Raw genomic sequence first — 14762 nt, 5'->3', positions numbered from 1 at the left:
AGGGGTTAAATGCATGCCAGGGGAGCGCGCCTTCCCTGTCTCACAGCCGGCGCCTCCCCCGCTGCACACAGCCCTCTCTGCATGCTGCCGACTGGTCCTGTGGCAGCGCTCCTCCCCCAGGCCAGCCTCCTCTCTGCTCCTCGGCGGCCATCTTCTCCAGAACGCATGGTGAACGCTGCTGGAAGCGCTGGAAGGAAGCATCGTGGTCTGGGTCCCCCCGCATACCTCTCCTCCGCTGTGGTCAGGTCTGTGTATGCAGCGCTGTGTCCTACCAGGCCCTGTGTCTGTGTAGTTGAGTGATCAGCGCTGTTAGTGCAGGAATTGTTATTTTTCTGCATTGTATGTGACTGTGCTAGCGCTGCTGCCTGTAATCTTTTCTTCTCTAAACTGTCAGCTTTATTACTGTCCCTGTTCTTTCTGCTAAAGCCCTTGCGGTGCGGTGCTGCAGGGTGGTCTCTCGCCTATTTAATACTTAATTGGTGAGAGAGGTCACATACGTGGTGCCATCATGTCTGAAAGTGATTTTCCCCTCCGGCTACAGTGTACCACGTGCAAAGTACCGTTAGCGGAGGGGGAGGGTAGTACGGAGGGCCTTTGCCGGCAGTGTTTGTCCATGGCGCGGCCTATTACGGTTACAGCACCGGTACAGGAGCCGCCCTGGGCTTGTTTCGCTCAGGCGTTAACAGCTTTAGTGGGCCAGTTAGCTCCGCAGCCCGCGTTTACTCCGATGGGTTTGTCCCAGCAGTCTGTGGTGTCGTCACCCATGCAGGGGTTCCCACGACAATTGGTGGTACCCCACAGTCTCCCTATTTCCCCGCTCCCGGGTTCTCAGGAGCCAGCGTGGGTTAACTCCCTGACGAGTTCTGTACAGCACTTGTCGGATGTGTTGCAAGGGGAGTCTGTGATGCGGTCTCATAAAAGGCCGGTGGCGTCTCTGTCCGCTCCTTATGAGGATGACGAAGGGACGTCTGATGATGGGGAGATTCTAGATCCTTACGATCAGGAACCTCTCCATACTAAGGACGCTGATGCTAAGTCCAAAGTATATATTCCTGGACTTATTCGGGCGGTCCGCACAGCCTTGGTGATTGAGGACGAAGTTCCCCCAGCGGCTAAATCTAAGTATGCCTTTTTCAAAGATGTGAAGGGCGATGCCACAGTCTTTCCTCTTTCGGGTCAGTTGGTGGACCATTTAGAGGAGGCGTGGAAACAACCTGGCAAAAGATACCAGCCGCAGAGACGCCTGGCGGTGGCTTATCCGTTCGCGGATAATTATTTTGCGAAGTGGGAATCCCCTCCACAGGTGGATTCTCACGTGACCCGTCTTGTCCGTAGTGCCACATTGCCGATGCCATCCATGTCCTCCCTTAAGGATGCTACGGACCGCAAGGTAGAAATCTGCCTGAAGTCCGCTTATTCCCTTGCAGGGGGGGCAGCACGGCCGGCTATGGCCATTTGCTGGGTTGCCAGAGCGATGGAGCGCTGGGCGGATTCATTAGAGGCTTCTTTTGAATCCGACTGTCCGGCCGATCAGGCGGAGTTGATTGGCAATCTCCGTGATTCGGCCACCTACATCAACGAGGCGGCTCTAGACATTAGTACTCTGGTGTCTAGAATTTCTTCAGCAGCGGTAGCTGCTCGTCGCACCTTGTGGCTGCGATCCTGGAAGGCGGACGCAGATTCCAAGAAAGGTCTGGAAGCGTTGCCGTTTACCGGAGAAGTTCTCTTCGGTCCGGATCTGGATAAGATTGTGGCCACGCTGGCGGCAGCCAAATCTGCCTGTCTCCCGTCGGCCGCTGCTCCTTCTGGTTCGGGACCATCGTCCTTTCGGTCATCTAGGGCCCAGGGCAGGCCCAAACCACAGTCGTTTCCTCGACAGGCTGGCCCTAAGAAATCGGTCAAGCCCCGGAAGCAGGCATGGAGTACCAGACGTCCGGCCCCCAAGCCAGATGACAAGCCTGCGGCCTGACGGTCCGGGCCTCCCTTTGGGGGATCCCAGGGTGGGAGGCCGCCTGCTACAGTTCGCCCAGTGTTGGTCGACCACTACGACAGACACTTGGGTTCTGGAGGTGGTTTCCCACGGATACGCCCTCTCCTTCCGGCACAGACCCCCGGCTCGCTTCTTCACCACGGGTCTCCCATCAGACCGGAACAAGGCTACGGAGCTGCGGAAGGTATTGCACACTATGCTCCAGGCTGGAGTTATAGTGGCGGTTCCATTCTCCCAGAGGGGCCAGGGTTTCTATTCAAATCTATTTTTGGTACAGAAACCCAATGGGTCATATCGTCCGATTCTCAACCTCAAAGCACTCAACAAGTCTTTGCGGGTCCCGAAGTTTCGGATGGAGACCCTACGGTCCATCATTCTGGCGCTGGAACCTGGGGACTACTTGGTGTCATTGGACATACAGGACGCTTACCTGCATGTCCCTATTCTTTGGCGCCATCAACAGTTCCTCAGGTTTGCAATCAGCAGCGACCACTTCCAGTTTCGGGCGTTACCTTTTGGCCTGGCAACAGCACCACGTGTTTTCACCAAGGTGATGGCGGTCATGGCGGCTTCTCTGCGGCTGCAGGGAGTCCGCATGTTGCCGTATTTGGACGACCTGTTATTGGTGGCAGGATCTCCAGAGCTCCTGTTACGCCACTTGGACCTGACCATTGCACTGCTGCAACGGCACGGCTGGCTAATCAACTGGCAGAAGTCCACTCTAATCCCGTCTCGGAGGATTCTGCATCTTGGAGCCTTATTGGACTCGGGACAGCAAAGGATCTTCGTGACGGAGGACAAGATCTCTGCTTTACAGTCAAGGGTGCGCAGTTGTCTGCACAGCCGCCGGGTGTCCTTACACTCGGCGATGAGGTTACTGGGCTCCATGGTGTCGGTGTTCGACATGGTGGAATACGCCCAGTTTCACTCCAGACCTCTGCAGCACCTGATCCTGTCCAAGTGGAACGGGCTGACTCAGTCTCTGAAGTCCCAGACGATTGTGCTCACCCAGGAGGTTCGCCTGTCCCTTACGTGGTGGTTACAGACGACCCACCTCAACAAGGGACGTCCGTTCTGGGTTCCAAATTGGGTCCTGTTGACAACGGACGCCAGTCTTCGGGGCTGGGGAGCAGTTTCGGGTCCACACTTGTTCCAGGGCAGGTGGACGCCGACAGAAGCGGAGCTTCCAATAAATATCTTGGAACTCCGTGCGGTCTTCAATGCTCTCCAGCAGGCACAGCGGTTTCTCCAGGGTCGCCCGGTGCAGGTCCAGTCGGACAACGCTACCACCGTGGCCTACATAAACAGGCAAGGAGGAACTCGCAGTCGGGCGGCTCTCGTAGAGGTCTCTCGGATCCTGGTTTGGGCGGAGCGCAATCTTCCGGCCATATCAGCGGTCTTCATCCCGGGAGTGCTCAATTGGGAGGCGGACTTTCTAAGTCGCCAGGACGTTCATCCGGGGGAATGGTCCCTGCACCCGGACGTTTTTCAACTACTGGTGGACAGGTGGGGTCTTCCAGAAATCGACCTCATGGCGTCCCGGCACAACAACAAGTTGCCGGTGTACGGGTCTCGCACAAGAGACGAAGGGGCGTCTCTGGTGGATGCTCTGTCCGTCCGGTGGACGTTCCGGTTCGCATACCTGTTCCCTCCGGTCTCCCTTCTTCCACGGGTAATCCGGAAATTCAAACAGGAAGGAGGGACGCTCCTGTTGATAGCTCCCGCGTGGCCCAGACGGCACTGGTTCTCAGACCTTCAGGGTCTGTCCGTGGACATTCCTCTGCGGTTGCCGCTACGACCGGACCTTCTGTCTCAGGGTCCTTGCCTTCACCCGGACCTGACTCGGCTGTCTTTGACGGCGTGGCTGTTGAGACGGCCATGCTGAGGTCCCGGGGGTTTTCCAGCTCTGTGGTGCGGACCATGTTACGAGCTCGGAAACCGTCTTCCGCGAGGATATACCATCGCGTGTGGCATACGTTCTTCCAGTGGTGTCGACCGAGAGGTTATGCACCGCGGGAGTTTCGTCTGTCTCGGATTCTCGCCTTCCTGCAAGCGGGACTAGATCATGGGCTTCGCCTTGCTTCTTTGAAGGTACAGGTTTCGGCCCTATCTGTCTGGTTTCACCGTAGGATTGCTACAATCCCGGATGTGCGCACCTTTATGCAGGGTGTTCTCCGCATTCAGCCGCCCTTTGTTCCACCTGTGGCGCCTTGGGATTTGGCTGTGGTCCTGAGGGCTCTCCAAGGACCGCCGTTTGAACCACTGGGCTCAGTGGATCTTAAATGGCTAACAGCTAAGACTGTTTTCCTTCTGGCCATTGCTTCGGCCAGACGTGTTTCTGAGTTAGGGGCTCTTTCTTGTAGACCCCCTTTCTTGGTTTTTTATGGGAACAGGGCAGTGCTCCGCACTCGGCCCGAGTTTCTTCCCAAAGTTGTTTCCCAGTTTCATATTAACGAGGAAATAGTTGTTCCGGCCTTTAACTCACCGGGTCTTTCCGTGGGTGAGGCCTCTTTGGATGTTGTGCGGGCCTTAAGGACTTATGTTGACCGCACTTCTTCGTTTAGGAAGTCGGACGCTTTGTTTGTCCTCTTTGGCTTCCGTAAAAAGGGTTGGCCTGCTTCAAAGCAAACTTTGGCAGCCTGGATCCGTATGGCTATTTCTGAAGCTTATCTTCATGAAGGCCTACCGGTCCCTCCTTCTCTGAAGGCTCATTCCACTAGGTCTGTGGGTCCTTCGTGGGCAGCTCGACGTGGTGCCTCGGCAGTTCAGATCTGCAAGGCTGCTACGTGGTCTTCTGTCCATACCTTCGTGAGGTATTACAGGTTTGACACCTTCGCCTCTCAGGATGCTTCCTTCGGGCGGCGGATTCTCCTTTCTGCACAGGAGCGTCCCCACCCTTAAAGGATACTGCTTTGGGACATCCCCAAGGTATCCTGTGGATACCCTATGGACCCTGAAGTAGAAAATATGAGATATGGTAAGAACTTACCCTTGTTATCTCTATTTCTACGAAGTCCATAGGGTTCCACAGGACTCCCGCCCTGTCGCACCTGTGCTGCAGATGGGCTTTGCTCTGGTCACCGGTTTTCCGTCTCCCTCTGGTGAGAATGTGATTCTTGTATGTGTCCAGATCTTTGTTCTCTCTCTTCCTTCTCCTCCTCCGGCCTATGGCTTGGTAACTAACTGAGGTGCCTTGGCTCGGGGGCGGGGTATAGGAGGGGGACCTAGTGCATCCTGGGAGGCTGAAAGCTTAACTCTTTGGTGCCCTGCGACTGACGTCACACCTATACCCCAAGGTATCCTGTGGAACCCTATGGACTTCGTAGAAATAGAGATAACAAGGGTAAGTTCTTACCATATCTCATATTTTTCACATATAACCTGTAACTGTCCCAGCTCTGAAAACAAACCTTTGTTAGCAGGATGACGTCAGCCACGCCTATTACAGTAATGCTGCTCACACTGCTCCAGCCATTCACTTACTCATCCTCAGTTACCTCATGTAAGAGGAGCTGACTAGGACACCTCCCTGTAATACTCCTCCATGGTAAGGATACAAGTCTGTTAGTGTGGGAGCACCTTTCCTTGTTGCAGTCACAAGGCAAGTAACTTTATCAGTGTATTTATCAGTATAACTTTATCAGTGTATTCATTATATTACCTGTTTGTCTGTCTCTCAGAGGTTCCCAAACATGGATATCCATGATTGAGCACAGGTGGTTAAATTAAATTGACTGAGGTACCAAGTAAGTCACCTGTGGTCAGGCACGGATAGCCTTAAAATCTGGACTGTCAGGGTGCCTTGAGGACCGAGTATGGGAACCTCTGATAAATAACCCCCCCGTCACAACCACTGACACTGTAATGTAGCAATTCGCATGCAGACAGGCTATAGATAGACGAAGGCAGTAGCTGATGGTCTGACATGGAGCTCCCCACTAGTGTATGGTGGCTTCTTAGGTGCTGGGAAGGGGTGCCATGTGTTGGGCGACCGTGACAGTACACTCCGGGTGCATAGTTACAGCCCTAAGTGGGGTGAATATGTTGTGGACAATGGAGGAGGTGCCCCTTCAGAGCTGGAGCACGGCGGCAGGCGCCTCCATTGTCTCCCATAGTTCTGCCCCTGATGGATTATAGTCTAAAGTGCATGGCTTAAATGTTAGTATCGGCACCTGAACGGTATGGAGTCCCCAGAGTTCACACCAGCTGAGATAAACGTGTGTGTTTATATTTATATATAATATATATTCTCTTCCCCCCCCCCCCCAACTACTACTAGATATACAAACTAGAGCACGATTACGACATTGCAATCTAGTGATGTGCCTACACTGAACATTCAGTCCAGGCACATCCATCATCCCCGCACATGCTGAACCTGACTGGACCATCAGGTTGACCAGCATGTACGGGCGATGATAGATGTCGGAAGCGACCAGCGTGCACGCGCATCGCTGGTTGCTTCCGACCAAAACATGCCCGATGCAAGCGATTGCATGTTAACGATGTCGTAATCGTGCAATCGCTTGCAAAAATCGTCTAGTGGATAAAATATATATAGGCGCTAATAGTGAGAAACACTTTAGTTTCAAATAAATGATGTGCGTACATGTGAAAGGATAATTATGCTTGTCTCAATTCCAACCAATGGTGAGATGAATCGGGACATGAACTTAATAAGATTTCGAAATATAGCCCAGCACAAAAACAAAAAAAGACTTAGGCTGGTATATCACAACTTTATGATTTAAAATAGGTATTAAGAACACGTACAAAAAAGTCACTTTGCATAAAGCATATCTATCAAGGATAGTTCACCCAAACCAGGGATCCGGAAAGTTCAGACTGAGTGGTACCAGATTCAGGGAACCTCCGACTATAGTGTTTCCTCAAGGGGTGTAAGCTTGAAAGATGATAAGCAGGTTCCTCCACAGTTGGCACAATGCAGTCAGGCAGGTAACGTTCTTCCGGCATCCGCCAAAACCAAACTCACCCATCTGACTGCCAAACAGAGAAGCGTGATTCACTCCACAGAACACGTTTCCACTGCTCCACAGTCCAGTGTCTCTGTGCTTTACACCACTCCATCTGACGCTTGGCATTGGACTTGGTGATGTGAGGCTTGTATGGAGCTGCTCGGCCATGGAAACCCATTCCATTAAGCTCCCGCCACACAATTTTTGGGCTTACATTAATGCCAGTGGATGTTTGGAACTCTTCAGCTATGGAATCAGCAGAACGTTGGCTACTTTTACACACCATGCGCCTTAGCAGTCATTACCCCACTCTGTGATTTTACGTGCTTCGAGGCGGAGAGGCTGTTGTTCCTAAACTCTTCCACTTTCTAATAATATCACTTACAGTTTAGCGTGGAATATCCAGCAGGGATGACATTTCACGAACGTCTTATTGCAAAGGCTCAATCCTATCACAGGACCACGCATCCTATCACAGGACCACGCATCCTATCACAGGACCACGCATCCTATCACAGGACCACGCATCCTATCACAGTACCACACTTGAAGTCACTGAGCTCTTCAGAACTACAAATCTTGTATCACAAGTGTTTGTAAATGGAGACTGCCTTTGGCAACCGGTCTACTTGAAACGCCTCAATTCAATAATTAACAGGTGTGGCCAAATACTTTTCTCCATATAGGGGCATATTCAAACCCTGCAGCTAATTGCCGCGCCGGACATATTCAATTAGCGTGGATTCTTCGCGTGCGAGTAACTTGGTGGGCTATACTTTGAGAAGCGAAATGATTTGAAAGCTACATTGTTACTATACTGAAACAACATTCTACGCTGTTTAATTCCACCCCCGCGGGGTGCGAGCTGAAATGGTGCGCAGGCAGCTGATCGCGCCCGACAAGATCAACAATTGAATAGCTACTGTTGGGCGCGTAGAGGGGCAAAACAATTGAATTCCGCCCTATATCTGCTGCCCATTGATGTACATGAGTTCTCTACATTCTTGTGTTTCTGGTGATGTTTCTCGGTCTGTGTTGTCTTGGGGAAGCATCTCCTTTTTATAGTCTTATTGCTGGGTGGTCCGTTTTTTTTCTGTACACCATATACTATATCCCCCCATACACACCATTTTGTTTGCTTTTTTTAATCTGGATTATTAGGGGGCATTCAGTTCTCTTTGAGGGGATGTAGCTCCCGAGTTAAGTGCCTGGAGCTATTCAGTAGCCCGTGCGGTAAACCCAGATTCCTGCTTGCACTCAACTTGAACATTAGCAACATTGTAGAATAAAAGACTAATATTTTTAAACTACTATATTTGTACCTAGCCAGTGTATCAATCACTATAGAAACTACAGTTTACCAATGTGATTTATTTCTTTTTTTATGAATGTCTATAATATAAAATATGCACCAGTACAATTATATATTTTATCACATCCGCACCGCAATGTTTTCCTATAAAGGAGCAGACTTTTATATCATTTTCATTGCATTAACCCAGAGGAGCGATGTATTGTTTCTTTGGATTCTCTATCTAAGAAGTTCTAACACAACGTTTCTTTTAATTTGCTGCAGGTTGATTTAAAAAAAAATATATATATATATATATATATATATATATATAATATTTAACATCACTTGAGCGCTAGGAGTTTGAGGAGTGGATTGTCCACATCTTGTGAGCAGAAATCCGTGCTGACGAGTGCCTCGGGGGTAGTTGCGGTGTTACCGCGTGAGCTTACAGCATCACGCCCGGCACTTAAGCAGGGAGATGCATTTTACAGCGGACTAAGCCTAGGACATTAGTGGCGGTAAGGTGCATCTCCCAGCCGGGTGCTATGCGGTCAATTGAATGGCTCCGGCAAATTAACCCGGTTGCTGCATCTCTGTAAAGAGAATTGACTTCATCCCTTAGAGTGGGCTTCCGCTGCACTTGGAGCTTTTCCTTGGTCTCGGCTACTATTGCCATCCTTAGAGACCCACCTTCCTTTCCTCCCTGAGCTTGCCCTTAGGAACAGTCACACTGGTGGTCAGATCCATAGAGGCCGGCTTATTACACTGAATGAATAACATGCTCCTTTTATATTGTCAATTAACATAGCTGTCAATCTGTGCTATGGGATGGATGTAAGGAACTCACCGTCTCAATTAGAAATTGCTTTATATCAGGCTGGTGGTAATTAATGTGTACAGAAGGCATATAGAGATGTATGTGTTCAGAGCTGGTGAGGGCCGACACCAGTAACAAGGTGCTTATCCTGTGTCGGCACAACAGTGACTAGCTTCAGTGCCACCTAATGAGATGAGTATAAGTGAGGTGTGCTTTTACCTGCTGTGTATGTATGCCAGCTCTTTACATTTGTATTTTACCTGTAGACAATGTCTATTGTAGGGATGGGATTGTTTTACTGGCGGCTGTTTAGCCGCCGGTTCAAATCCCGACAGGGAGAGCCCGGCAGGACAGAATGCCGACAGCGCGGGTAAGTCAGTCTAACCTGCCCCCCCTCCCAACCCGCCTTTAGTGGTGCCTAACCCTAACCTCCCCCCCTTAGTGCCTAACCTTAACCTTACCGGGGGGAGGGGGGGTGCCTAACAGTAAGTCCCCCTGGGGTCCCCAAAACACCCCCCCTCCTGCCCCCCTCCCTCCCCCCACGGCGCCACTACTTACCTTGATCGGGCCCGCGTCGTTCCACTTTCCGGCGTCGGGATTATGGCAGGCGCCGGCATTTTCACGCCTGTCATAACTCCTTAGCCGGCGTTCCGGCACCAGGATTGTATATAACTACATCCCATATTGTAATTACGAGCCATCTGTACAGTTCTGACAATGTCACTGACATTTGGTTACATGGTTGATGCATGCAGTTTAGAGAAACATAATTATAATTCACTTACTGTTAAAGTGTTTTTTCATTGACACACATTGGACACAGTCATCTTTGTATGAGGAATCGACATTCATGTGAATAGAGCCCTTAGGAAGCAGGGACATAATTACTTGCCCTGCGGATGAGTCTGTATTCCAGTGATGGTCTGCAGTCACATCAGTGTATATCCGGGCCATAGACCACAATCCCATGGTAATACACACACAGGAGAGAGGAGGAAAAGGGACTAATGTCATTCTATCTTCGTCATTGTTATGGTCTTATATTTTCTCCACTTTAATTTCAGCTGGCTGTACCTAGAGATGGGAACTATGTGTATATTAAACACCCATTTCTTTCTGATCTGTTTTAGAGTTCTCCATATCCTGGGTATGATCCAAGCGGCTGGTCCTCTGCAGGCCTCCCCCGCCCTCCTTATCCCCCCAATTACTCAGTTGGTGGGCAGGTATGTGAATTCATCCTCTCTGATAGCACAATCGCACATCACCGGTTCATGTCTCATATGTCCCACTGCATTATCATTGCTGTGTGTATATAATATATCTGCAAATCTATGGGGCAACTAATGCCTGATGCATTTCCTCACAGGGGATAGAGCCCTATACGAATGGTTCATATGGGGCGCCCTATACTCAGCCCTCCATGAGTCCAGCTTATCCTTGCCTCCACCCAGCAAATCCCTACTACCCTCCTGCTGCACAACCTGCTTACCCAGTGGATCCATACAAGCCATCCATGCAGCCGGGGGCTCCACACGGCCCCTCCCATTGGGGATACCCTCAGCAAGGCCACAACATGTCTCCACAGCGTCCACAGTTTCCTCAGTACCAGAGTCCGGTGAGTAGAGGATACTCTTTCTGGGTATAGCCCAAGGGACTTTCTGCAGTTATTACTATTAATGTGAGAGAAACACACATGATGCACAAGTGTGACATCTGATTCAGCCTCTGTGTTCAGGCCTGTGTATTATTTATCCGTACATAATGTGCTGAGCCAACAATAAAACAGTTTTTTGGAAGGGGTTAGATTAAAACCAGAATGAGCTTTCTTCTAGTATTACGTCGGAGTATTATCTTTTATGGGCATTGTATAGGAAAAAGTATATGAAATACAAATAAAATTCACTTTCTTTTTTTTATATATCATCTGAACGTTCCCAGATGTTTACACTGAAATATTGGCTACTATTTCTCTCCAGTATAGGGTTACCAAACATGTACGTAACGTACATGGGTTGACATTTAATTATTAGGTGTGGCTATATGGATCACTCTACATGGGCACAAACGTCCAGATGCTTAGCCTGCATCACCACATAGTGTATTAAAAAATAATTTTTGTATTTGAAAGTTTTCAAATTCTGTCAGTCACAGGAGCCAAACAAATCTTATGGCCTGGATTCAGAGCTGAACGCTCTGACCAGAGCGCTCGCTCTGAATCAGGGCCCTCCTACCTGCAAATGGAGCGTCCTCATGGACGCTCGCATAGCTGTGGGTTACCACCCACAGCTTATGCGAGCATCCATGATGATGGTCACGATGGTCAAAGACTATCGGGCTTGCGACGAGACCCTGCGGTAGGGTCTCGCTTCCGCAAGCCCAGGAGTGATTTTGGCTCTATCAGAGCCAAAATCACTCCCACTGACATCATTACTGATGTCAGTGGGGCCGTACTCAGATGGTAGGCATTCCCATAGGAACGCCTCCGTCTGGCCGCCACGCCCACCAAAGGGGGCGTGCTGTCAGTCACCATCGACAGCACGCCGCCTTTGTTGCGAGACCCCGAGCTACGTATTTCTCGTCGCTCGCCGGGGCTCGCGAGCGGGTCTGAATGACCCCCTTAGTTCCTAGTCACGGGTCGTCTAGGTTAAACAATGGTGGTTCTCTAGCGCTGTATATAAATAGATGTAACGTTTGAATTTTTGGTTACATGGTCGGGTTATCCGTGAATGTGACAAGAATAGCCTCACATATTACTATAGGTTTCTGGCCTAGAACTTCTTATTTATACCAATCCACCATGTCTGGTTTCTCACAGCAGTCAATGCCTCAACAGAGCCCAAGAGATGACAGCTGGAATGTGTACGGAGGCCCCAACCCTTACCAGTGGCATAATGCTCCGCCTCCACCTGCACCACACAACCCAAACGGCAGTCATTACATGACAAGTGGCAGAGCACCGTGGCCAGGAGGAGATGTGCAACCTGCTGTTTATGATGGAAAGGTACGAGTCTGTCTGATTGTCTGGTCAGGGATCATCCCATCTGTCCCTGTGATCTTGTGTAAGAGGGATATGTACACTGAGCATTGCAGTCTGTGCATAGAGATATACGTACACTATAGGACTTTTCTCTGCTTTGTAATTGAACTCTATACACTAGAATCGGATAGTGTCCAGTCATTACCAGTCCAGGTTAACACATTGTCATCCATTATTTATTTGAGCTTAGTAACTTGTCTCTTTGCTTAAAACATGTAAGAGGAGCTGAATGGGACACGTCCCTGTAATACCTGACTAGCTGAAAGCAGTATTGATATACATGTGCACACGACATAAAGGAAGAAAGACTCGCATGTTGCTGAATAGAATAGGTAAGAATTGTATGACTGATACAAGGAGCTTGTCGGGGCTAATGACAATGAACACTGATGATTACATAGGAGTTGGAGTATAAAACAAAAAACTAAATACCCAAAAAGAGACTAAAAGAACACACAAAAAGGGCAGACTACATAGACCTGTAGTTCATATTCTGCTTTAAAAGTCTAGGTTTCTTGACAAATTAAGCATAAAACCCCCCAGCTAGTTAGTGAAATAAAGGACTCATTGGTTTTTGTCTCTTAATTCTTGTTTAGGATACACCTCAAGCACCTAACTACAACCATCAAAGGCCTTTCACGGGCTATCATCCTGATGTTTCTCAACAAGGCCCACTTCCTGAAGCCAAACCTAATTCTATTCCGCCTAATCCTCATTACAGCGCCTCTCCCCAAATGTACAACAGGAAAGAGGCTCCAAGCCAAGAACCTGATCCTAGGGCCAAAGAAGTCCACCCTGGCACCCACCCTAGCATTGTGAAGATCAACCAGGTCCTGGAGAGGGTGGTGGAACTAGAAAGAGAGGTGGATGAGTTTGTAGGGAAAAAGACTGACATGAGTTATCGGTGTTTAGAAGAGCTGTTGACCAAGGAATTATTAGAAATAGATTCGGTAGAAACCGATGGGCAGGACGGCATTCGGCAGGCACGGAAAGAAGCCGTCAGGAGACTGCAGATGATTCTGGAGTCACTGGAGAGGAAAGGACTGTGATTACTCGCTGGGTCGCTCTGGGGAGACCAGTCAGGGCATTATTTAACAAATAATGTCGAGATCCCATGAAGTTTCTGGCCATGGAAAAAAGATTAAAGGTGTAAAAGAGAAGATGACAAGAGAAAGTAATGAAGACCAATCTCCAAAAGAGCTGTGTATGGTCTTCTGAGGCTAAGACAGCAGGACATTCAGTACAAATGGATTACCACTATTCCAGGCACGTCGGGGAACATAGAAAGATAATGTTACCAGGGACCTGTCCATCAGAGGTGTATTTTATGTAGAACTATGAGACTTTTCTGGTAACCAGGATTCTAAGTAGACAATACCGGTTGGAAATAAAGAGGTTTTAACTGTTTAAAGCCATTTGAAGATGATCTCTGATAAAGCAACTGACTGCATCATTGGATTATTTAGCAGTTCACCATATGGGACCTGAAGTGTGCTTGTACCAGAAGCTCCACCCTAAAACTAAATCCTCGCTTGTCCTGTTATTTTGGCTGCTTCTGGACTATGGGAAACTAAAGATTTTTCAGTTAAAGATCATGGGGTAGATTTACTAAAGCTTCTAAAAATTAAATGTGTTGCCAAGTCAGATTCTAGCTATCATTTCTATATTGCATCCCAGAAAATGATAGACAGAATCTGATTGGTTGCTATAGATAATACCACCACTTTAAATTTTTAGAAGCCTTAATAAATCTACCCCCCAGTGGCAAAAGAGGGGACTGTCCCTGTGGAAACTGGGACATTTGGGAGCACTAGACATGCCATGAAAACCTTTCTGATGTCTCTGCAATTTTTTTTTTAACCCTCTGGATTGTAAATGCAGGAGATTATTGAACCACTAAACATAAAACATAAATTGGCTTACCTGTAGATATGTGCATTTGTTCCGTAGCCTGAGGACAGGCTGACTGCAGTGTCCTTCTATGGGATTATGGCCAGTAAGACTACTGTATTGGTAAAACATCCCCGTCTGCAATCACAGCTTTATCAGAACTGAATATATTTCAGGGGAGTTCCTGGAATAAAAACAGACATTGGTGGATGTCATTGGTGCTGTTGTATATAAGCCAATTTGTGTTTTATTATTGGCGGTCCTGACATGCACAGTATTTTCTTTTCAAATCCGAGGTCCTATACGTACGTACTGCTTCATGAAGATTGTGTAACGCCACGGTGTATGGAAACCTCTTAATTAAAAGTGTTTGAACATGGGGGAAAATTAGACAATCGTAAACATTATTACAGAAGGGTTGTGATTATCCTGCCAGGATAATAATAGCTAAAATTAAAAAAAAAAGAGAGTTATTTCATCTCAGGAAACTGACTGTAGAACGATTTTTGAATTAAAAATGAAAAAAATTAATGGGAAACCGAAAGTTGTTGTTTGCAAAAAAGCCCTGATGTAGGGGGGGGGGGGGGATGCTCACTGTACCCGCATGGCGTCAGGAGGGACTTGAAGCCCAACACATCCAGCTGTATTGGGTCTAACCGAAAGGTTTTATATTTGCACTGAGGATTGCAGATTACTGTGTACATTTATTTATATATATATATATATATATAGATCTAATGAAAGCACTTGTTGAGTTT

General features: G+C 48.5%; 1 protein-coding gene across 2 annotated transcripts in view; it reads left to right on the top strand.

Moving 5' to 3' along the window:
• Positions 1-14479, top strand: part of BAG4 (BAG cochaperone 4) — a 41275-nt gene extending 26796 nt beyond the window's left edge. Inside the window, exons 2-5 of one of the 2 annotated variants that reach the window (XM_088480381.1) lie at positions 10208-10300; positions 10444-10692; positions 11911-12078; positions 12711-14479. In XM_088480381.1, coding sequence (XP_088336507.1) covers positions 10208-10300; positions 10444-10692; positions 11911-12078; positions 12711-13163 — 963 coding nt within the window. In that variant the 3' untranslated portion in view covers positions 13164-14479. Of the gene's footprint in view, positions 1-10207; positions 10301-10443; positions 10693-11892; positions 12079-12710 lie in introns of both variants that reach the window. The other variant, XM_088480380.1, reaches the window with a different exon arrangement.
• Positions 14480-14762: the final 283 nt, after the last annotated feature.

Source organism: Taudactylus pleione, unplaced genomic scaffold (assembly GCF_031769625.1).
Source record: "Taudactylus pleione unplaced genomic scaffold, aTauple2 ptg000253l, whole genome shotgun sequence".
Classification (NCBI taxonomy): domain Eukaryota; kingdom Metazoa; phylum Chordata; class Amphibia; order Anura; family Myobatrachidae; genus Taudactylus; species Taudactylus pleione.
Note: the sequence above shows the minus strand (reverse complement) of the source record. Positions and strands in the feature narration are given on the sequence as shown.